Below are 23,805 nucleotides of genomic sequence, written 5' to 3' on the forward strand. Positions count from 1 at the left end.
GTAACCTATCTTGCTTAGTAAAAAGACGGTAACATAAAATCCCTCCTGGCCAGAGGTACAGAATCCCCTTACCTGTAAGGGGTTAATTAGTTCAATTAACCTAGTTGGCACCTGACCAGAAAATGCTTTCAAATCTGGGGCGAGAGGGGGGAGGTTTTGTTTATGTTCTTTTTTGTTTGTTCCCTCTCTGACAGAGAGAGAGAGAGACCGGGGCAGGAAAAATCATCTCCTAAAAACATACCTGAAAGGACCATCTAAGATTACAAAAATTGTAAGCAAACCAAGAAAATATGTTAGATCAGTGGTCCCCCAACCTTTCTGTGGGGATAGCATATGCCTATTCCCAGAAGACTCTGGCAGATGCCAGACACCCCGCCGCCGACATGCCGCCGAGACACGGCAGCGGCAAGAAGGGTCGCCGTTGAAATGCCTCCTAGAAATGGCAGTGCTTTTCAGTAGCATTTCGGCGGGTGGTTCTCCGGTGCACACAACTGCCCCAGCGGGTGCCATTGCGCTCACGGGCACTACGTTGGGGACCCCGTGTTAGATTATCTTTTGTTTTAGCTTGTGAATTTTCCCTATGCTAAGAGGTATGTAACTGGAAAGCAAAGTCAGAGGGGAATCCTCTGTGTTTTAAATCTTTTTATTTACCCTGTAAAGCTACCTTCCATCCTGATTTTGTAGGTGTGATTCTTTTACTTTTTTTTTTTTTAAAATAAAATTCTTTAAAAACCTGATTGATTTTCAGTGTCCTAAAAAAACCAGGGTTTGGTCTGTGCTCACATTAAACCAATTGGTTAGTATATTATTCTCAAGCCTCCCCAGGAAAGGGGGTGAAGGAGCTTGGGTGGATATTTTGGGGGGGAATAGGGCTCCAAGTGGCCCCTCTCTGAATGTTTGTTTAAATCGCTTGGTGGTGGCAGCAGTCCCGTCCAAGGACAAGGAAAGGAATTTGTGCCTTGGGGAAGTTTTTAACCTAAGCTGGTGGAATATAAGATTAGGGGGTCTTTCATTCAGGTCCCCACATCTGTACCCCAGAGTTCAGATTGGGGAGGGAACCCTGACAGAAGACTACTGCGTTTTTGAAGAGCTGTGGCTCTTTTCTTTTTCTTTACTACTGTTTTTCCTCATGGTATCCCATGCTCACTCATTTTACCCACACTCTCTTAATTTCTGACCTGCTCAAGACTTCCTTACTTTGTGTTTCTAAAGATTCTCAATGCTTACAGTTCAGTCTTATGCCTTCTACAAAAGAACACCGTGTTACCTTCTACACCTACTAGAATATTGGCTTATTCTACGAAGTGAAGAGCACTTGCATGTTCTGTCTCCCATCCAAATGCTAACCTAGCCCTATGATACGTGGCTTGTGACAGGTCATCCAAGGCTATAGGTCAGAAGAATGCAAGCCCAGTGTATAGGTATAGTAACAGACCTGTGGAAAGAATAATGAAAAATGGCAAAGCCTGAGGTGGTCTGTGCAGCACAAAGCAAGAGAATTCAGGAGGAAGTAGCTGTCAATGAGTGGGTGAACAGTAGAGCCCATCACATAGATGAGGTTCATTACTTCAGTGCCCCGATACTTGAAGCCTTTAATATGAACCTCATGATTAAGTGCTAGAATACTGTGTGTTAAAAGGTATTCTAAGGGCACAAGGCTCAAGAAAATTAAGAGGAAAGATTAAAACTGGAAACAAAATATTAAGTTGTAGAAACTCCCCCTCATAGTAGCAAAACACTAAGCAGGTGCTTAAATCCTTAACTTTAAGGCCCATCAGCTTCAACAGAATGTAAGCATGTACTTAAAGTTAAATATGTGTTTGGCTGAATAGGGGTTGGGATTACTTGCCTACTTTTGTTGAATAGGATGACTATGTGAAGGGAACCTGTATGTTCAAGAACACTGGCCCAAGGAACACCTTAACCCAGAGATCTGCTTGGGGATTTTACACAGTCAGAAGGTGACCTCTGTAACTGCAAGAGAAAATAAGCTTGGCAATGTGAAGCCCCAAGTTCCATAACTAAACATCCAAATGACAGTGGAGAAAACAGGATTGATGTGTTGAAAGGATAAGCCTTCAGCTGACATTGCTGTAATTGTCTGGAAACATTAGGAAATCAGATAGTGATATCCAAATGCCTGATGATCATATTTACTGACTGAATTCTAAATCAGATTCAGCCCTCCTGGAAAATACTATGGAGGTTCTTCAGGATCCTATGTGGCAGTAGCATAACCAGCTGGATATCTGTGGTGATGATGAAATTCTTGTTTTTCATATTCAGCTTCTTTTCTCTCTGCCCCTGGGAACACTGAGACAATGGTGCAGGCTTGTAGGAATAAAACAGGTTTGTCTGCTAGGGGTGAGAGAAGTAAAGAAAATGTTCTAGGAATACTATAGAAGCCAAACTATGACTAGCCTACATGCTAAGTAGGTAAAAGAGTAACTGCTCTGAGATCCTTGATAAACACTAGAAAATCCTAGAGAAATTAGCACATCCTGAATTAAACAGCAGCACCCAACAAACTCAGATTTAGCAGTTAGCCATGATGTTCCGTGAAACAATTATAAATTTTAAAATGATCAAAATACAAAAAACCACATTCAACCTTTCTCCTAAATTCAACTGACATCTTTAAAATAGCTCATAAACAAAATGCAGAAACAAAATTAGAGGCGTTCGAAGTAAATTGATTTATTTACATCATAAAGAGCATTAATTTCAGTGTCTCTTATTTTTGCTGAGTGGGCAAATAGGACAACTGGCTGTATAACTGAAATAATACTGCTCGATAACAACCATACTAATCCTTGAGTTAATGATGCAAAAGGTTTCAGGGCCAAGATTGGAGATAACTTTTGAGGAAAAACATCTATAATACCTACATAATAGTAGGTAATGTGGCAAATCTTCAACCTGGCCAGGCCTTCTTGGGCAAAAGTGATTGTGCCTCTCATTGCCAGTGTACATACGTCCCAAATAAACCATAAATATCTGGTAGTTTATAAATATCTTCTTCTCTAAGCTTAATCAAAAATTTCATATATGGAACACCCCACCCCCCCTGAATTATTCCACGCCACTCTCTCTCCTGTCATCCTACATTAGAAAGCCTTGGCATTTTTGGAGTTTAATGCGCTACTCACTCCAATTTCTGCTCCGAAATCAATCATGCATATATGGAGCTGCAGTCAGGCTGTGGCTTTCTCTTGTCCCTAGAACCATTATTAAAAACCAGGGCCAGAGCCTAGTTAGGGTTAGGTTTCAGAGTAGCAGCCAGTGTTAGTCTGTATTCGCAAAAAGAAAAGGAGTGCTTGTGGCACCTTAGAGACTAACAGATCTATTTGAGCATCCGATGAAGTGAGCTGTAGCTCACGAAAGCTTATGCTCAAATAAATTTGTTAGTCTCTAAGGTGCCACAAGTACTCCTTTTCAGTTAGGGTTAGGATTTCTTAATTTTAAATCTGGAATACTTTCTCTTAATCCAGGTTGAGAGGTTGGGCTATCTAGCAGGGACCCAAGAGGCTGCTCTCTAACCTTCTAAGGTCTGGGAAGAAATAGCCGGAGTGGACTGAGTATTGGCATTACTCTTCTGGTACATTCATGCTCCATATTCTGAGGTGTGGCGCAGAGACAGAAACAGCCCAGTTCTTCTGAATCAGAAGGAATGCCACATACCCTGTATGGGCTAGGACAGAGGTGGGAAAACTATGGCCCATGGGACCATCCTGCCCGACACTTGAGCTCCTGGCTGGGGAGGTTAGCCCCCGGCCCCTCCCCTGCTGTCTCTCCTCCCCCGCAGCCATGCTGGCAGCCCGGCTGGCTCTGGCGGGCGGCGGGGCTGCGAGCTTTTGCTGCTCTGAGCTGCATGGTAGGGGAGCCGGGGGGTTGGATAAGGGACAGGAGGTCCTGGGGGGCAGTTGGGGACAGGGAACAGTGGGGGTTGGATAGGGAGTGGGGTCCTGGGGGGCCTGTCAGGGGGTGGGGGTGTGGTTAAGGGCCTTGGGGGGGCAATAAGGGGACAGGGAGCAGGAGGGGTAAGATAGGCAGTGGGGTCCCCGGGTGCATGGTTTGGGGGGTGGGGTCCCGGGAGGGAGCAGTCAGGGGACAAGGAGTCAGGGGGTTGGCTGGGTCGGCCGTTCTGATAGGGGGTGGGGGCCAGGCTGTTTGGGTGGCGAGGGCACAGACTTCCCTACCCGGCCCTCCATACAGTTTTGCACCCCGATGTGGCCGTCTGGCCAAAAAGTTTGTCCTCCCCTTGGCTAGGAAATACAAATGCGTGGACTTCAGGGGTAAAACCTTTCAAAGATTTTTCCAGAGCTGCCAAATTCCCCCAACATAACTTTGAAATGCTAAAAGCTTTCCTTGGTTTCTGACACGTCTTTAAACACCATTTGTACTAACTTCCCTGTCATCAAATAACGATCACAGAATTGTTAACCCCACCCTAGCGTGTCTGTGTGATATTGTCCGATTTTATATTGTCTGCTCTGCTCTTTGACAAGCTAAAAGTTGCAAAATTGCATAATTTTATTGGCTATCATGTGAAATGTGTGGTAAATCATTTACCTTTCTGAATTTTTATTTTGTTTAATAAAACAAAATGATCACAGCACGATACCGAAAGCCTGAAGGAGGGGCAATGTTATTTCCCTGAACAGCACTGGGGGTGCAGATGTTTGCAGAGTAAACATAAAGGAGCGGATTGGCTGCATATTAGACAGATTATCATGAAAGGGCTGGTAGCCCTTACCTCACAGGAAGCAATCCCAATCTTTGTTCTTTAGTGGGAGCTGCACTCTCAGCCACTCTCAAACTGGGGGCAGGGCAGGTGCCTGATAGTACTACCGGTGAATGAAAAAATCCATCAGATCAAACCTTCTCCATAGCCCCTCCCCCAAAAATAATGGAGTGGGAGCTGGTGCACAAGATTCTGTGAACATTTCAGTAGGAGATACTACTCTGCAGGACTCCCCTTGCCAAGGGTATGTGGTATAAAGTCTGTAATATTGGTCTGGCCAGCAGTGGCAATGGAAATACAAGTAGCTAACTCCTGAGCAGTATCCAAGTGGGCTGCTTGGCTACACCTTCTGGTGTGATGTAATATATAACAACCATCCTTGTTGCAACTGGTTTCACTTGGTCCTTCCTCCTCCTTCCGTCAGTTCCACACAGTTGCTAGCTCTCTGTCTGCTTTCTGGGTCTCTGTTTCTTCTTCAACTTTTTCATACTCCCTTGCCCTTTTAAGGATGAATATGACATTTGTTTATTAAGAGCCTGATCTAGTACTTATTAAAGTCAATGGAAAGACTTGCACTGACTTCAGTAAGATCCAGTGGGCCAGACTCTGATACCCTCACTCACGCTGGGTTGCACCGTACTCCACAAAGTTGTCCTCCACTTGTGGCATCTGATATGTTCAGTTGTGAGTAAGGGTATTTGGATCTGGCCCCAAGCATTGGAGCAATATGTTGCTGCAAATTTACCTTTCAGCAAGTTAGCACATAAACTTCAAATTGAACTTTGTTGTTGCCTTAATAGGACTTGAATACCTGCCAGGCACCGGATATTGAAAGGCTAATTGTCATGTCCTGACACAGCATGTTTCTTACAAAACTCCAGAATGTCAAACAATCTTTTCAATAAAAGATATATCTATATTATGCTTACACAATCCCTCTCGTTTCAAAATGACTTACGAACTATAGTCCAGGATGACTCTGCTAGTGAAATGCAGCCATTTCTGGGGATGACGTATGGCAACTGTCAAGTAGAACACAACAGTGCTACACAACTGAACCTGAAGAGTACCTTTTTAGAACTGAAACTGTAGAGGGAATTTATTTAGGCTGACCATAATTCCTAGAGTTGGAATGTGGCCAGGATGCTGACTCTAAGATCCCTACTCTTAAAAAGAATGTCATGGGATCTTTAAGAACCACATATGATCAGGACCTTGGTTTTAAGTCTCATCTGAAATATGGAAAGTACTTAAAGCACCTTAAAGAATCTATCATTAAACACATGAGATACAATGGGACTCTTCATGTGCTTAAAGTTAAGCATGTGCTTAACTGCTTTGCTAGAGGAGGGCCTAGCAGCACAGTTCATCCCAGTGCTACTTTTAATGTTTAAACAATAACACATTTAAACACTTTAAGCATATAGGAAGTGTCTGCTGAGCTGCGTGTGTGTGTGGAGAAGTGGGACGGGGTGCTACTGAGAGGGCCTGAATGATGCGCATCACCCCTTTCTTCATCCTGCCTACAAAAACCTCTGCGTCCATGGCCCTGAGCAACTTCGTTCTGTCTTCATAGTTTCCCTGAAATGCTCTACTCTTTTCCCTCCCCTTCTACTAGAAGAGTTAAGGTTGCTCTGATGTGTTGCATAGAGAGAAACTTCTAGTCTTTGAGTGTGCAACCCCAGCTTGGTTTAAGAATTGTATATATAACTTCAGTTGGTGACTTCCTTTTGTTTAAAAAATATTTTTTGGGGGGTGGGGCAATATGAAATGATTTGGGTGTAGAAAATTGTTTTTAAAATACATTTTATTCTCTTATTAGTAGTTCTTCCAAATCAACACCATTGTTATGAACTCCTTGGCGTCAGTAGTGTAGGGACTGCTATGTCAAGAAATCCTTGTGTTTTTGAGCTTCTATATGGAGCTCTTACTCCTTGGGGCAGCTATTTCTCAGGGTAAGTAAGAACATATGAAATCCTAGGTATATAAAGGATCCATTAACAGACAATGCAATGTCTGTTATTTTTCCATCCCTCAATATAATTTGAGTTCTCTAAGATGTTTCCCCACATACTGTTGTTCTCAAAAGTTTAGGTCATTGTTTTTAAAATGAAAAGCTCTTTCTGGGTGTAGACATTTGTATACCACTACAGGATTACAAACGGGAATTCCAACCACTAATTCCTTGGTCAGACTCATGTCATGTGAGATAGCTCTGTGAAATATGTTGAATAGTCTGGAGACTCTAGAACTTTCAGGGTCATTATCATCACTAAAACCCAGTGAACACACATCTAGCTTTTCTCTGTATATGATTTTGTAATTTGCATAATAGCAAATACAGGATGTGCCTGAAGAATTAGGATCCAATTCTGTGAGGGTCAGAGCAGTCTCAGCTTCCAGTGGCTTTTATAGGAGATGAGGATGCTCAGCACCTCTCAGGAGTCACTTGGAACTCTGCAGGCTCGGACTTTAACTATGCTTCTCAAGTATCTGAAGTCATACAATCCTTGATGTACTGCTTAATAAACGTCTTCAGAAGTCATCCACCAATACAGTGCCTGCCATGTCCTTTTAGGTAGGTGTAGTGTTGTCTAGCCATTATATATATGTGCCTTTGTGATAGCCTCATGCATCTATTGCAGTTTAAAAACATGTTGCAAGAAAGGCACAATATTGTTCAGATAATTTCCCTCTGAAGTAATAGAATTATTGCTCAGATACATGGTTTTAGTAGTCGAGAATAGTAACAAGCCAAATAGTGTAAAATAGAAGTGGTACATACACTTAAATTGGAAAGTATGGAAGTGCTCTTCAGAGGTATCAGAACCTTGTGGGTTTTGTCTTGTTGTTAACTGTATGAACTAAATTATATTGGCTAAAAATTGGAGTGACCTTCCTCTCTCCGCTTTTTTCCCTTCTCTCCTATTTTCAGAGGGTCCTGGGCCTCTGCCGTGGACGGGTGGCTCTGCAGCTAAACCTGGAAAACCCAAAGGAAAGAAAAAGTTTTCTTCTGTTCGGCAGAAGTTTGATGTAAGTTTATATTCTGCAAAGGGTCTCCACTCTGCTAAACACTCTAGAAATGAAGAGCTGGCAACTTGTGAGCAGTAAATGGCCCCTTTGTTAGCTGGGATGGCTAAGATGCTTCACTTCATTCCAGCAGAAGCATTTTTATTAAAGCAATAAGTATTCAAGTGTAATTACCAGACAAGTCTCTTTCAGTCCAGATATTTATAATTTCATGCTGCCCCTGATCTCTTGTTGACTTTAAAAAGCTAAGTGCTTCATGAAGCAAAAGGTCATCGTTCCATATATTATAGTTACCATTATGCTTGCCTCTTCTTCTCAAATTGACTTGCTGCGTGATCCTGGTTGGGCTAGCCAACTCCATATTGCTTTGGGATGTCTGGATGGGTGCAACACTTTCTTTTAAACAGACCACTCTTAGAGGGCTCCAAGTTTCTTAAGGGAAAATACTTCAGAGTGCCTCTTCTCTGCCTAGGCTTTTCCCCGTGGGGTTAGGGGAGAAACGCCTAGGACTAGGTTCTCATTTACACTAATCCCCTTTTATATTACTCTGACATTCTAAAGGGTCTGTAAGGTGGGCCCACTTGGAGACTGTTTTACACTGCCAGAGTGGTATAAAGAGCATTAGTGTGAGTGAGAATTGGGCCCATAAACACCGGAGAATAAATCTGACACTGGTATAATCTGGCACTGTAATATTCTTTACAGACAGTGGTCTTAAAGAGTTGTGAACCCAGTGGAAGTAGAATTATATTTAGAAATTGCCACAATGATTCAGACAATATTTCTTACTATTCACCCAGTTTTGGCCAAGACTGTAACAGCAATGCATAGAAGCTGCTATTCAGATAATCTGTAGTATCTTCATTTATAAAAATTCACAGTAATCTTTTCGCGCTAAGCAATGATGAGAATCTGGTTAACTGAGTAATACATATGTCTGGTGGTGGACTTAAAACTTGGTGGGTTTAAAAAATGTGAATGTGTATATATACTGTACATATGCATTTTTTTTCAGGAATGTATGATAGAGTAGTACTGTATTAAGGTTTTATCAGGATGAATTTTGGATAGGATTATTTACAAGTAGTGAAGTTAATAATCCCATTAGAGTTAAGATGTTCAGCGATGTTCAGCTGACACCAAAATACTGCTGAGAGAGGAGATTTCTGTTAATGCTCCACTCGATCTCTCAAAAGGACTACCTCTCTGCTGCAAGGAGAGAAGGGGAAAAGAAGTGTCTTCTACTCTATCCTCCTCCTCCTCCTCCCCCCCCCCCGCCCCATGAATAACTTCTGTGCCTGTCCCTGCTATTAGTATCCTCAACAGCATGAAATTGACACAATTTCATTGCTACCCAGGAAGGTCCAAGTAACAGCTGTGAAATTACCAGATTTCATGTTAATTGCACTTTGCTTCTGCTTTCCAAAGACATATGTTTTCTGTTTGCAGAATCAGTTACATTTTGAAGGTTATATCTTTGCAACCAAATGAAAGCTGAAGTGCTCAAAATTAGCAGAACAACTTCCCACTCATTAGTGGTAATATTTTTTTCAATCATATTTAAGTAAACATTGGTTAGATATATGGTTATCCTTTGTAGTTTTGTATAAAGCTTTTATAACCCCCTCTATCTGAGGATATCTGTATAAACATTAACTAATTAAGCATCTGATATTTTGGGGTGACTGAAAAACAGCTCTTTCTGAGGGGAAACAGCCAGCTGTTTAGCAGCACACAGCAATGTTAAGTTGAAAAGGTAAGGTAAATTGAAGTGTAGTTGTAGCCGTGTTGGTCCCATGATATTAGAGAGACCAGGTGGGTGAGGTCGTATCTTTTATTGGACCAATTTCTGTTGATATGAGAGACAAACTTTCGGTTCTGTGTGGCTCAGAAGTTTGTCTCTCTCACCAACAGAAGTGGTCCCATAAAAGATATTACCTCACTCACCTTGTCCAGGTAAATGTAAGACAGGCAGAATATAATAACCAAAGTTGGAACTCAACTAGGCGGCTATGCTTAAAATCCTTATTCTGTTATGAAGAGTGCCTTGTTTAATGACCATGTAAATTCAGGACCTCAATTTCACATCTCCCCTGAAAACCGTACTCACTGCTGGAATTAGTAGTTTTTAAATGAAAAGTGTGTTTGTCTGATAGCACCGATTCCAGCCTCAGAATCCATTGTCTGGAGCCCAGCAGTTTGTGGCAAAGGATCCTCAAGAAGATGATGATTTGAAGCTGTGTTCCCATACAATGATGCTTCCCACGCGGGGCCAGCTAGAAGGAAGGATGATAGTGACTGCATATGAGCACGGGCTGGACAATGTCACCGAAGAGGCAGTGACGGCTATTGTCTATGCTGTGCAGGTTAGAAAAAACAAACCAACAATGTGGTTTTGATTATGCTACTAATAAAAGGCTTTGTATATGGTGAGGCACAACAGTGTGTGAGAGGAAACTAGCTTCACTATATTTACAGGTGACTTATGAGAATCCATGCCATGTGTTTCATAGGTGCCTCCCAAACTGGCACCGAAAGTTATTCCTGCAGCACTTCAGATCATAGTCTTGGCACACGTAAAGGATCTTGTATTTGTGCATACAAAAATATAATTTGCAGAAACTCAGAGTGAAAAATTGTAGGCACAATTTTAGAAGCTGAGTTTGAAAACGTTTGACCTTCAGCTTTTAAAATAAAAGACTTCTTTAACTATGATGGATTTTTAAAATGTATATTCCATTACTAGCAGCGGTTTATACTCCAGATTTATATCCAGAGGCCACAAGATTAGTTTTGAACAGTCCCTTTTTAGGCACGTCAAGCTATTGTAAAACTTGTCTGCTCTTGAAGCTCAAGCAAGGTAGATAAATCATATAGTGCCTAAACCTGAAGTGCTGATTACATGTAATTTCCATTGTCTTCTATGGGAGTTGTGGCTATTAGCATCTTTCAAGATCAGGCCCAAGCAATGCAAGCAACTACTTAAGACTTGTGCTTCTGGGTGCTTACACAGCAGACTCAGAGGCCAGTCTGATCTCCCCATCCATCAATAGGACCAGATGTGGGAGCAACTTTCTGCTTGTTCTTTTCACCCCTGTACATCCCTCTCCAGCTGTTTCACCTCAGAAGTAAGGCCAGCCCTTAATAAAAGCATAGTGTGGCTTTCAGAATAGCTTTAAGTGCAATATTCCTATGCACATGCACTCTCTGATGCTGATTATGAAACCCTTTCTTGTCCTCTACCACAGTGTGCTAGTTAGTGGTGGGAATTTCCTGACATTTAAGAGACATGTTTAAGGTTGGTACCAGGAGATCTCAAATTAGAGCTGTGAGTTTCAGTTCACAGACAAGTGCACATAGTGCTCTGTTTACTGTGCTTGTTCTGCTTTGTGTACAAATAGGGTAAAGAAATTTACACCAATCCTGCTGTCTGAAGGCAGGCGCCCCTGACGTTTGGTACCCTACTGGTTTGCAGAAATAAATCAGGAAGAGAAACATATGAACTTGTGATAGCAAGGAAATCAGCATGCTGGCTTTGTTTTGTTTGGGTTGCCCTCCTGAGGCACTAGGATTTTTATCTGGGTTGGAGATCTGTTTTTTTTCAGGGCTATCTTGATTTTTTTTTTTCCAGATTCAGTAAAAAACTATAAAATACATTCTTTTCCAGATATGTGATGCAGGGGGGTGCTATTTGTATCATCTTCTACTGAATGCACTTCCTTTAAAATAACATTGCCGGATTGTACTTCTAATAATGGAAGCTATCCATACAACAGAATCCACCAGTTAATAGTCTAAAATGAATAGTTATGAAACTGCCTCTATATATGACCAATGGCATTTGTGATGCACTGATTGCAGCGGTATCTAGGTGGAAGGGATAAACAGGCCTATGTGACAATATTGAGAGCGTGCTCCACAAATGGTAAAGGTAACATTTGTCATTACAGAATCACCTTAAGGATATTCTGGCATCTGTAGTATCCAGGAGGAAAGCCTATCGCCTGAGAGATGGTCATTTCAAATACGCCTTCGGAAGCAATGTTAATCCACAGCCTTACCTGAAGAACAGTGTTGTTGCCTATAATAATCTAATTGAATGGTAAGCGAGCTCTCATGGAGCTACCTTGTTCTAAACATAGTCAATAAGTAGTTGGTGTAGGAGACTGAGCATACTGATCCATTTTTTTTTTTAAACCCCTGGAGAAAACTTAGTGGTAATATTTAATATTCAGAAACTGCAGATGTGCCAGAGGACTGTCCCTACTGGGCAGAGGGGAAGGACTTGGGGTTTAGCATAAGTGCCCTGGTGAGAAGTCTGTGTCCCTTACCACTGATTCCTAGCAGGTGAGGACGCTGGAATTCCTGTTTGGGTGTTCTCTCTAGATCCAGTCTGAGGACTCAGTTTTTCATATAAGCCTCTGGTTAGTAGGCGAGTGTTTGATTTGAAGTACACAGACTCTTACCCTCCCCCTTCCAACTACCTCTTGCTGCTGGAAGGGAGAAGCAGCTTTCACCTGTATAAAACCTTAAGATGAGATAAGAATACGCCATGCCCCTACGATCTTCTGACTTGTGAAGAATAGCGAAGGGGTGGGCCACTATTTCCCTTCCCTGTTCTCCGGGCTCTACCACTTTCCCAGCCTCTCTTTGGGTCCTACTCCCATGTGGATAGCTCCAGTGTCCACCTTTGTTGTTGCCTATAGCTTTCCCAGATAGCTACAGTGTGGAATTGACAAAGATACTGACTCGTGGCTACTGTGCAGAACTCTTTTGGTCAGCAGTAAAATTATCAGCAATGATTTTGATTTCAGTCTCCTGCTGCAGCCTCTTGGGAAGGCTATGAGCAGCAGCAGCAGTAATTTTGCATCTGTCTGCAGACTCAGGAAGACTGTACAGTTCATATCTGGAAGGTTATCTTCTCAGCATAAGGAGTGGTGTTTTGTTTTGTTTTGCATGAAAGAGTAAATTCTGCAGAAGATTATGCTTTTCCCCCATCCCACTCCCTCTCCACAGGGAAAATTTCCTGTTCCCTGCTGGCAAATGAATTTTTCAAGCCCTAATAATGCTGTGTACATCTGAAGTACCTTTCATCCAGGGATCTCAAAGCCTTTTCTGTACATTAACTGCCAAGGGAAGGGAGGAAAGCCCATTACTGGAAACATTTAAATTGGATTGGATAATGTACTGAATTGTATTTTAAGACTAATTATGCACTGGTCCCAGGGTACAGGCTTGACGATCTATAACTAAGGCTATGCTTTAGTCATGGGTACTTTTACTAAAAGTCATGGACAGGTCTTGGGCAGTAAACAAAAATTCATGGCCCATGGCCTGTCCATGACTTGTACTATATACCCCTAACTAAAACTTGGGCCCAGGACCCCTGCTGGTGCTGGGCGGGGGAGGGTTGGCGGGTCTGGTAGGCTCCCTACTCAGCTGCGTGTGTTCCTGCAGCTCCCTGCACTGCCTCTGCCATGAGCTACAGTTCCCATTGGCAGCCAATGGGAGCTGCAGGGGCGGTGCCTGTGAGCGTGGGTAGTGCGTGGAGCCCCCAGCCCCTCCGTCTAAGAGCTGCAGGGACATGCCAGTCACTTCTGGGGAGGCCCACCCCCACCCCCCCGAGGTAAGCGCTACCCTGCACCCCAGCCCTGAGCTCCCTCCCACACCCAAACTGCCCCAGCAACTGCCAGTGCAGTTGGCCCAGGGGCTGCCTGATCTGCTTGGGCAGCCCCGGTGCCAGCCGCTGCACAAGTCACGGTATCCGTGACTTCTGTGACCTTCATGACAGACACGCAGCCTTATCTATAACTAATCTTCACAACATCCCTGGTGTGAGGCCATTTTTGGCATGCATAGGTGCTCTCTCCATGTGTTGTCCAAACTCTGCACAGGTACCTGGCTCAGCAGACCCAGAAAGACCAGACTCAGGTCAGTGGTAAAGGCATTCAGCCAGGTTTATTGCCCTCAAGACACAGTACTAGCTTCCCAGATCAGTGTCTACAGGTACAGTAAAACAGGAGTGCTGAGTGACAAGAACTCAGTCAGCAGTGGGACTCTCTGTTGCCCCTGAGGCTGGAAAAGGGTTAAGGTGAGGTACCCCAACATTTATAGACTGAGACAAACAATCTGGGATAAACAACTTACGTACCACCTTGTGTGTTTGATGACGTTTGTTGCCACCCCTTGTACCTTTGTCCTGATGTTTCAGATAAAACATCCCTGTTGATCACTTCTGTCAAATCATCTGTTGTGCTAGTCTGCTGGAATGTGTTTATATATTCAGTGTGTTTTAGCAATGTTAGCAGTACCTGTGCCAAGTTCATGTACTGGACACTGAACTTATAGGCATTTGCTTCAGTATCGTAGAATCATAGAATATCAGGGTTGGAAGGGACCTCAGGAGGTCATCTAGTCCAACGTCCTGCTCAAAGCAGGACCAATCCCCAATTAAATCATCCCAGCCAGAGCTTTGTCAAGCCTGACCTTAAAAACTTCTAAGGAAGGAGATTCTACCACCTTCCTAGGTAACGCATTCCAGTGTTTCACCACCCTCCTAGTGAAAAAGTTTTTCCTAATATCCAATCTAAACCTCCCCCACTGCAACTTGAGACCACTACTCCTTGACCTGTCATCTTCTACCACTGAATAGTCTAGAACCACCCTCTTTGGAACCACCTCTCAGGTAGTTGAAAGCAGCTATCAAATCCCCCCTCATTCTTCTCTTCCGCAGACTAAACAATCCCAGTTCCCTCAGCCTATCCTCATAAGTCATGTGTTCCAGACCCCTAATCATTTTTGTTGCCCTTCGCTGGACTCTCTCCAATTTATCCATATCCTTCTTGTAGTGTGGGGCCCAAAACTGGACACAGTACTCCAGTACATTGCCTGACTTTGGTTCACAGCCTCTGGCTTGGGCCTCAGGTCTTGCACGAGGCCTAATGCTCTAGACTCTCTCTCTACTACAGTAAATAGAGCATGCAGCTTGTGATGACAGAGAGATTGGAATTGCCAGAGGTGCAAGCCATGGATGGTAACCCACAGAATCCCCAATCCGTTTGTACTACCCTCCTGGAGGGGGACAGTCCAGTAGTTTAGAAAGCTGAAACTTGGAATTCTGTTTAATTGGTCAGTTATTCCTTCCTTAGGAAGCGTTCGTAAGAAACCAGGGCTGGCCCCTTGGGGTGGATTCAGCATCCAGTGTTTTGTTTGTATTCCATTCCAATCTTATACCTCCCTCATCACTGTGCTATCTGAGCACCTTCCAGGAGTGCACAAAGTAACATGACTAGCCTCTGTCACATATGGGACTCCCTTTTTTAATTCTCCAACGGAAAATGATGTTAAGGTCTTTTAAATAATTTATATTTATTTGTTTTCTTTCTGCTCCGTTTGCTTTTTGCTGAAGGTGAGGTCAGAAAATTGCACCTGCACTTGGAGCAGAAGCTGATGAGGGTCAAGGCAGTTCTTATATTCTTTAAAAATTTGTTTTGCGGTCTCAGGCTGGCCCCCAGCAAAGCTCAGTCTCTGCACAGCAAAGCACTACCCTTGTGGTGGACAGCGCCATTGTGCCTTGGGAGCAGAGGCAGTTCCAGGGGCGGGTGAGCTGGGCAGTTGTCTGGGGCACTGAACTGCTGTACCACTCTGCTTTGTTTTGCTCCGCTTCTGATCGGTCGGCAGTTTGGTTTGGTTTTTGTTCTGCTGGGAGCAGGGTGGAGTCCATCACTTCTGCATGCAAGTGATGGGTTTTGCATATGTAAATTATTTCAACTGCAGGGAGGTAGGGGGCCAAAAATAGGACTAGGACTGCTCCGGCTTGGGAGCAGCGCTGTCAGCCACAGCCTTTGTCCCAGAGCTTCAGGTGATCTTTTTGGTTTTACCTTCACCACCTTGCAGATAAAGACTCCGTTTGTTCCTGCCTTATCTCTGCCAGACACGTGGGCCACAGTGGGCTCCTTTATGTTTTCAATCCTGAGATATCAGGGTCTTTTTAATAGCTAATCTCCAGAACACATTTTGTCTCTTGTAATCTCTGAAACCCAAACAGCAATGCACTATACCACAGCGTTTTTTATGCTTAGGACTAAGCATGCTGTCTCTGGCTGCTGGGGAGCAGTGGCATTTTGGCTGTGACCTCACAAAGCAAAAAGCCTTAGAAGGCACCATTGCCATTTGAAGAGTTGCAACTAATACATAGTTTAACCAAGATGTATTTGTTTTTAGTTTGCTGCAACTCTTTACCTAGTGTAAACACAGCCTTGGGATCTGTTCTGGCTGGAGATTAGTCATGTAAGAATGCCAGCAGCCTGTCTGCAATAAAGTGACCAAGTTAAAAGTAACGTAAACCAGTTTAAGTGTGGCCACACGGCTTTGCGCCATTTTAACTTGGTCCCTTTTTAAAAGCTGATTTTTAGTGAAACCAGTGTAACTTTGGTATCCAGACAAGGCCTGAGCCAGCTCTGAGTGAAAAATAAAGTTCAGGAGCCAAGCTACTGCCCTGATATTTCCCCAAATGGGAGCTTCTTTAGTGACTGGAATGTCTTTAATGTCCCTTTCTTTACAGTCCTCCTACCTGCGTGGCACCTTCCGCAGGTCAGAATCTAGCCTCCCATCCCGCTCCTGACGATGCTGAGCAGCAGGCGGCTCTCCTCTTAGCATGTTCTGGGAATACTTTACCAGCTACTCTCCCTCCTGTGAACATGTACGACCTTTTTGAGGCATTACAGGTAACCATTCACGTTCCATTGCAGCATGGCTTAGGGAGATGCTTTCCTGAGAAGAGACTGCTAGTCAGAGCTGATTGTGTCTGCTCTGTAATATGTACTTGGAGACTGACCTGATTTCACTCCCTCCCCACTGCTTGTTTGTTTAAACAGGCTGTTTCCTTGTTTTCTTCTTAAATCTATGGCTATATATGGAGCTGCCTAGAGTATTTGGCAGGGACTCTGGATTGGCCCCGCTAGCTGGGTAAATATTACCACTGTAGCTGCAAGCGCATTATGCGTTAGCTCATAGGTGCTCACCTTGGGATTATGCACAGGTTACAGGTGGTCACAGCCCCCCTCCCTGCATTCGATTGATGGAGATTCTGGCAGAAATACAGCACACTGAGTTGCCATATAAATCCCTCTTTTCTCTGTGTTCCATGCAGGTACTTATTACCAGCTGGGCTGCTCGAGGTGTCCGTCCCTGGGTTTGCATGGCTTGGGGCTGGTGAGACCAAGCATTCTCAGCAGGAAGACTCTTGACTCTGGAATTAGCTTCCTGAGTTTGACCCTTATGAGCATGTTGCAAGACTATCTATTTCCCTGTGCTTATCCTGAGTGGGTGGCTTCAGTGCAGGTGGTCTCTTCTGGGTGTGTGTCAATGTTGGCAAGTTAGAAACACAAAGCAACATGCTTTTGTTGCCCCTGAGGACCCCCTCATCAGCTTATTCTATAGTTACAGTAAATGTACTAGATGCATCTTATTTTAGAAATGGGGGAGTGAGCGTGATAGCATCTGGCTAACAATGTTTTCTAACGTGTAACTCCCGCTCCCCCGCAGGTGCACAGAGAGGTTGTTCCAGCACACACCGTCTACGCGCTAAACATTGAGAGAATCATCATGAAACTTTGGCATCCAAACCATGAGGAGCTGCAGCAAGACAAAATCCATCGCCAGCGCTTGGCAGCAAAGGAAGGGCTGCTGCTGTGCTAAAGTGAGGATGGCCGGCGCTGAGGCAGGCTGTCGTTTCGTGAACTCAGTAACGGGGGTCTCCTCGGCTTTGCTGGTTTGAAAACAGTTGTGAATCTTGCATCATCGTGTCAGCATTTCAAGGCAGAAATGTGTAATGTGTAACCTTTTCCTATGGAAATGTGACCCAAGGGTAGTACATCTTGTTTGCTACTGTGAAGCCATAGAGTCAACCCAACTCTGGGTTACTCTGACTGCTTGGGGCTGCACTGCTCCAACTGCATTTGAAAGGGAATGGAAGTTAGACTTTGTGTCCTGTGTAGGGAAAAATGTGAGTGGTAGGGGGAGAAGGAACTATTTAGTTTTAAGGAAGACTGATCCACATTTTTGTTTAGTGGGTGCGATGGATCTGTGCTGGCAAAAAGCCTAATGCCCTAGAGGGCCTGACAGAGTGCATGACTATTCCTCACGCTCGCCAGTGACTGTCCGGGTTGCAGCCTGTACCTCTGTGCTTAAAATCCAAGTGAAGAAACATGCCTGTGGCAAAGTACTTTTCCTTTGGTGTAACTAGGACTTCCCTGTGAAGGGGAGAAGTCCGCTCCCCACTGCCAGAACGGTTGTCATGTGTTCTCACTCTCTGCACCCAGTCAGTGTCACCAGGGAGAACCCAGATCCTGCCATTGTCCAGTGGCGGGGGAGGCACAGACTACAGAAAGAGTTGGAAGGAGTATGGGATGTTGCACTTGTCAAAGGGGCTGATCCAAAGCCATTGACCTCCCTGGGCTTTGGGGCAGGCCAAGAGTGCAGGTGCCCTGCTGTGACAAGTATTTGTATTGGAAAAGGCTGTGCTCTGAGAGTGTCTGTGGTGTAATCACACTAGTATATAGCTTACCAAGGTATGTTCAGAGTGTGTATGAAGCTGGCAAAGCAGTCTCTCTTAGTACCCAGGGCTTGATCCAGCTTTCCATGAGCTCAGTGTGAGTCTTTCCCTTGATTTCATTGGGAGCTGAATTGGACTTCTGGGGAGTCAAGACACCCAAGTGAAGATGAATATAGTGCCCACGTGGCCCTCCATTTATACCCTGGCAACCTCCACTTCTGGATCTGGACTGTGACACACAAATGGAAGGGCCTGTTCTGGCAAATTCTCTGAACTGCTGTGTACTGCAAAGCACAAGGGTATGTACAGGGCAGCTGTGTGAGAGATTTAGAATACACTGAAATGTGTAGTAAAGTCTGTTTTTGAAAGTAGTATTCTCCGATGCAGATACCCATCCTGCCTGCTCTGTAATGGAGAAGTCCTGCTTTCACAGTCTAGGTACTGTCCAGCTCTGGAGTAAGAGGTAGCCGCTCTGGGAGCCAATAGGAGGAATAGTCAGAGCAATATGAACAAATGATTTCTTTGTTTTATCCAAAAAAACCCAATGAATGTACTGACGCCCTGCAAAACGCAATGCTCTGATCCGGCTCTCTGACACAAGTGTAAATACGGAGCAGCTCAGTTTGAGCCAGTGATGATACAATGGTGTAAAGAGGGGGAAAATCCCATCCTATGTATTGGAATGAACTATTGTATTCTGGCTTGGTAGGGCTCTCAGTATGGGTTTGGCTTCTTCATAACTTTATAGAGTTGTCCTGAGATACATGAGCTGACAGGTCACCCCTTTTTTCTGAATAGAAGGTATGTATGGAGCTCTCCTCTGGAGAGTTAATAGGTTTCTGTAGTGGGTATTACTGTTGGAAGCCTGTTTGAGGCTGGAGGGAGAACTACGTGTGTGTGCTGAGAGGAGAAAGCAGTTTAAAACACACTGAAGTATAGAATCAATCTTTCAAACTGGTGGCTGGGCTGGACTGGACTGTGTTTAGGGCTGAAGCTCCATGTACCCAAATCGGTGCTGTTTTACCTATTCAGAAAACTGGACTATGGCAGCTTCCTGTAATGCAGTGCTAGGAGGAGAGGCTGAGGGGATGTCTACACTGGAACTGGAAGGTGTCATTTCCAGCTGGAGGAAACATCCTTGCACCAGTGCACTAAAAATAGAAGTCTTGCTGCCCCAAGTACATCCCTAGCATTTCAGGTGGGATTGTCCTCAGGGCGGCTAGCCACTGCTGCTGCGGGGGCTACACTTCTGTGGCTAGCGTGCTAACTCAGTCAGAGCCAACGCAGGTATGTCTGCTCAAGCTGGAAATTACACCTCCAGCTCCCGTGTAGGCGTACCTTAAAGGGCTCCCTGTACCCACTTCTTTTCCCCTCTTCAGAACACGCTTGTACTGGGGCAGCTATAATTTGTTTCACTAGTGTACTCAGAACACAGAGCCAGTCTCCGTCTCTTCTCTGGCTGCCTTCCCTATAATTGGTGAGGGGCTCAGATCCCTCCCACCCAATCACTGACCTATCAGTTTGCCTATGCTTCCAGGGAATCCCCTTAACAAACAATAGGTGATGGTTCTGGAGGGTCACTAATGTAGCTAGGTGGCCCCCCCATTAGTCGGTACTTCCCGTTTTTCTGAAGCTTCCCAGGTGAGTGGGAGGAAGTGTACCACATGCCATGGTGTTAGGGGTAGTAAGGGTGGCGGCTGCAGTTTGTATCCAGTGGTTCAGGATGAGAAGGGCCCTAGTGAGTTATGAAGCCAATTCCAGGAGATGGTGGTGAAGGAAGAAGCAGCATGAGGGACCTAGCAAAGCACTTGGTCACTGGTAGCATGGACCATGCAGTAGCAGCTTCACAGCCTCCTAAAGCCCAGCAGTGTCTGAGTACATGTGAAATCTGCAACAGGACACAGATTTTTTTTCGCCCCGTCTCTTCCCAACACCTGTTTTTTCTTAATTCCCGTGTATGTAGCAGAATGAGCCTTACAACCCCACCAGTTTGAAATCCACTAGTTTTAGAAGGCAATGCTTAAAACCAAGACTGAGCTATAATACTTACAATGTATACTAGTGAGATCAGCAGGGCACCCGAAGTACTACTGGGTTTGGGATGGGGGCAGGGGATTTCCCAGCTAGTCATAATGCTTATGGTATGGAATGAAAACATTAAGTGTTTGCTAGAAATTTTAATAAGCAGCCTCTAAAGTGTCATACATTTTTAAATAAAAATGCCTAGTGCTAAAATGAAATATGCATTTGTGTGTGTTTATATGAAGTGCATGCCATGTATATGCTGTGCAGAACCTTTTATTCTCCAGTGCTGTGTAACCTATTCGATGTTAAAGGAAACCGGCCACACGGGGCTGGATTAAGGAAATGCCTCCATTTCCCCATCTGTAAAATGGGGGTGATGGTACTGACCACCTTTTTGTAACGGGATTTTACATCTACTGATGAAAAGTGCTAGAGAACAGTTACGTGGTATTATTTTATTACAGTACCTGTGGCACATCCTCATAGCCCTGCCTCCATACTGGCCCTCCCTCCCTTTGTGGCCTCACCCGTCCTTGGTTTGGTTGTGACAGGGGTCACCCACAAGTGCATTCTCTTGGAAGGTGTTGGGGTGAGTAGCTATTGCCACTAGCTGACAGTAGTCTATCGTTTGGGTGGACTTGGCTGTCAGCACTGGCACATTCATTCACCGTCAGCAATTGTCTGGCTGCTATCCAATAAACGGAACTGGTGACCTTGAGCAGTATCGTTTTTCCAAACTGGAAGCTATGTACTCAATGTGACCACCCTTGGAAGGAGCAAACTATCATGTCTGGGAACTGTTAATGGCGACTTTTATTGTGACTTATGACAGTTGTCAAATTTGGAGTTATTTCTCTCATCAGCAACCCACAATAAAGGAATTTCCCAAATTTCAAGAACGTGGCTCAAAATGGCACTTGATTGGTTGGAACCCAGTGGTCTTTTGGCTACCTCTGAGGGAAGGCCCAAAGGTCAAATTTGTTTCTTTGCCCACCCCTTCTTGTACTGAATGTTGTTCAGTCACCTCTTCACACAGGAGTCTATCATATCAGAATGCTGCTGTGTTGCTGAAATAAATGCAAAGTCCTTTTCATAGCCCCTGGTCTATAGTACGAGTTTAGGTTGAATTTAGCAGCATTAGATCGATTTAACTCTGCACCCATCCACACAATGAAGCCATTTTTGTCGACTTAAAGGTCTCTTAAAGTCAGTTTCTGTACTCCTCCCCGACGAGGGGATTAGCACTGAAATCAACGTCACCGGGTCAAATTTGGGGTAGCGTGGACGCAGTTTGACGGTATTGGCCTCCAAGAGCTATCCCATAGTGCTCCATTGTGAACGCTCTGGACAGCACTTTCAACTCAGATGCACTAGCCAAAGCTCAGATGCACTAGGAAAAACACCGGGAACTTTTGAATTTAATTTCCTGTTTGGCCAGCATGGCGAGCTCATCAGCACAGGTGACCATGCAGAGCTCATCAGCACAGATGACCATGCAGTCCCAGAATCGCAAAAGAGCTCCAGCATGGACCGAACGGGAGGTACTGGATCTGATCGCTGTATGAGGAGATGAATCCATGCTATCAGAACTCCATTACAAAAGACGAAATGCCAATATATTTGAAAAAATCTCCAAGAGCATGATGGACAGAGGCTATAACGGACCCGCAGCAGTGCCGCATGAAAATTAAGGAGCTCAGGCAAGCCTACCAAAGAGGCAAATGGCCGCTCTGGGTCAGAGCCCCAGACATGCCGCTTCTATGATGAGCTACATGCAATTCTATGGGGTTCCCCTACCACTCCTCCACACCTGTCCATGGAAACCTGCAAAGTGGGAGTCTCACGCAACAAGGATGAGGATTTTGGGGATGAGGAGGACGAGGAGGAGGATAGCACACAACAGGCAAGCAGAGAAACCGTTCTCCCTGACAGCCAGGAACTGTTTATCACCCTGGAGCCAATACCCTGCCAAGGTGGGCTCCTGGACCTAGAAGGCAGAGAAGGGACCTCTGGTGAGTGTACCTTTGTAAATATAATACATGGTTTCAAAGCAAGCGTGTGTAGTGATTAATTTGACCAGAAGACTTGGTATGCATTTGCAGCCAGTACAGTACTGGAAAAGTCTATTAACACGTCTGGGGATGGAGCGGAAATCCTCCAGGGACATTATTAAGGGGACATTCAGAGGCGGCCCCATTCCTACTGGGCTGTTTGCCTGTGGCTGAAAAATCATCCCCGCTTTTAGCCACGCGATGGTGGGGGGGGGCATTCACACTGAGCTGTTTGTATTTGGCTGGCAGGGATCTTCCCTGATACTAGTCTTGTGGTGGGAGGAGGGGTGAAGCGATCATCCCAGAGAATTGGGTGGTGTCGGGGGGCGGGGAAGGGGGGGGTTAGTTGGGTTTGTGCTGCACTTTAACTCGAAAACTGCAACCCCTCCTTTTAAATGGCCAACGCAACGGGTACTTGGTATGGGAAAGGAGGGCACTGCTGTTTGAAACCATTCCCACATGTTATGAAGGTTGAAGAAGCCGAAAGACTGTGGCTTACCATGGCTGCCTGCAAGCCAAATTCTGTTGCCCAGCCCTGCGTGTGTGATCTCTCACACCAAACTGGCAGGCCCTCAATATAAGAGGCAAAATGCGACCTTGTACCGAAAGCACATGTGCTATATAATGTGTTAACAGCTTGATTCACTGTGAAAGAGTCTACCCATTGTTCTCTAAAATGTGTCTCTTTAAATACTACTCTCCCTTTTTTTCCTCCCGCAGCTGCAAATGTTTCAACGATTCCCCTATCATCTCCATCCCAGAGGCTAGCGCAGATAAGAAGGCAAAAAAAACGCACTGGCGATGAAATGTTCTCTGAGCTCATGCAGTCCTCCCGCACTGAAAGAGCTCAGCAGAATGCACGGAGGCAAAGAACGGCAGAGTCCAGGAAAGCAGAAAATGAATGCGAGGACAGGAGGGACGAGCAAAATGAGAGGTTGCGGGAGTAAGAGGAGAGGTGGCGGCAGCGTGAGGAGAGGAGGCAGGATGCAATACTGAGGCTATTAGAGGATCAAACTGATATGCTCTGGCGTCTGGTAGAGCTGCAGGAAAGGCAGCAGGAGCACAGACCGCCACTGCAGCCCCTGTGTAACTGCCCGCCCTCCTCCCCAAGTTCCATAGCCTCCTCACCCAGATGCCCAAGAACACGGTGGGGGCTCTGGGCACCCAACCACTCAACCCCAGAGGACTGCCCAGGCAACAGAAAGCTGGCATTCAATAAGTTTTGAAGTGCAGTGTGGCCTTGTCCTTCCCTCCTCCCCTCATCCACCACCCCACCCGGTGCTTCCCTCCTCCCCCACCTTTCTCACGCTACCGTGGCAGTTATTCCCCTATTTGTGTGATGAATTAATAAAGAATGCATGATTTTGAAACACAATGACTTTATTGCCTCTGCAAGCAGT

General features: G+C 44.9%; 1 protein-coding gene across 2 annotated transcripts in view; it reads left to right on the top strand.

The window, feature by feature from the left end:
* The window catches only part of TADA1 (transcriptional adaptor 1), a 35,956-nt gene extending 15,387 nt beyond the window's left edge, over positions 1-20,569 (top strand). For both annotated transcript variants that reach the window (XM_073356307.2, XM_073356308.2), the window contains 5 exons: positions 7,680-7,777; positions 9,931-10,140; positions 11,725-11,876; positions 16,338-16,500; positions 17,321-20,569. In XM_073356307.2, the coding sequence (XP_073212408.1) occupies positions 7,680-7,777; positions 9,931-10,140; positions 11,725-11,876; positions 16,338-16,500; positions 17,321-17,473 (776 nt within the window). In that variant the 3' untranslated portion in view covers positions 17,474-20,569. The remainder of the gene's footprint in view (positions 1-7,679; positions 7,778-9,930; positions 10,141-11,724; positions 11,877-16,337; positions 16,501-17,320) is intronic.
* The last annotated feature ends 3,236 nt before the right edge of the window (positions 20,570-23,805 follow it).

The sequence above is a fragment of the Lepidochelys kempii genome, chromosome 8 (assembly GCF_965140285.1).
Source record: "Lepidochelys kempii isolate rLepKem1 chromosome 8, rLepKem1.hap1, whole genome shotgun sequence".
Lineage (NCBI taxonomy): Eukaryota > Metazoa > Chordata > Testudines > Cheloniidae > Lepidochelys > Lepidochelys kempii.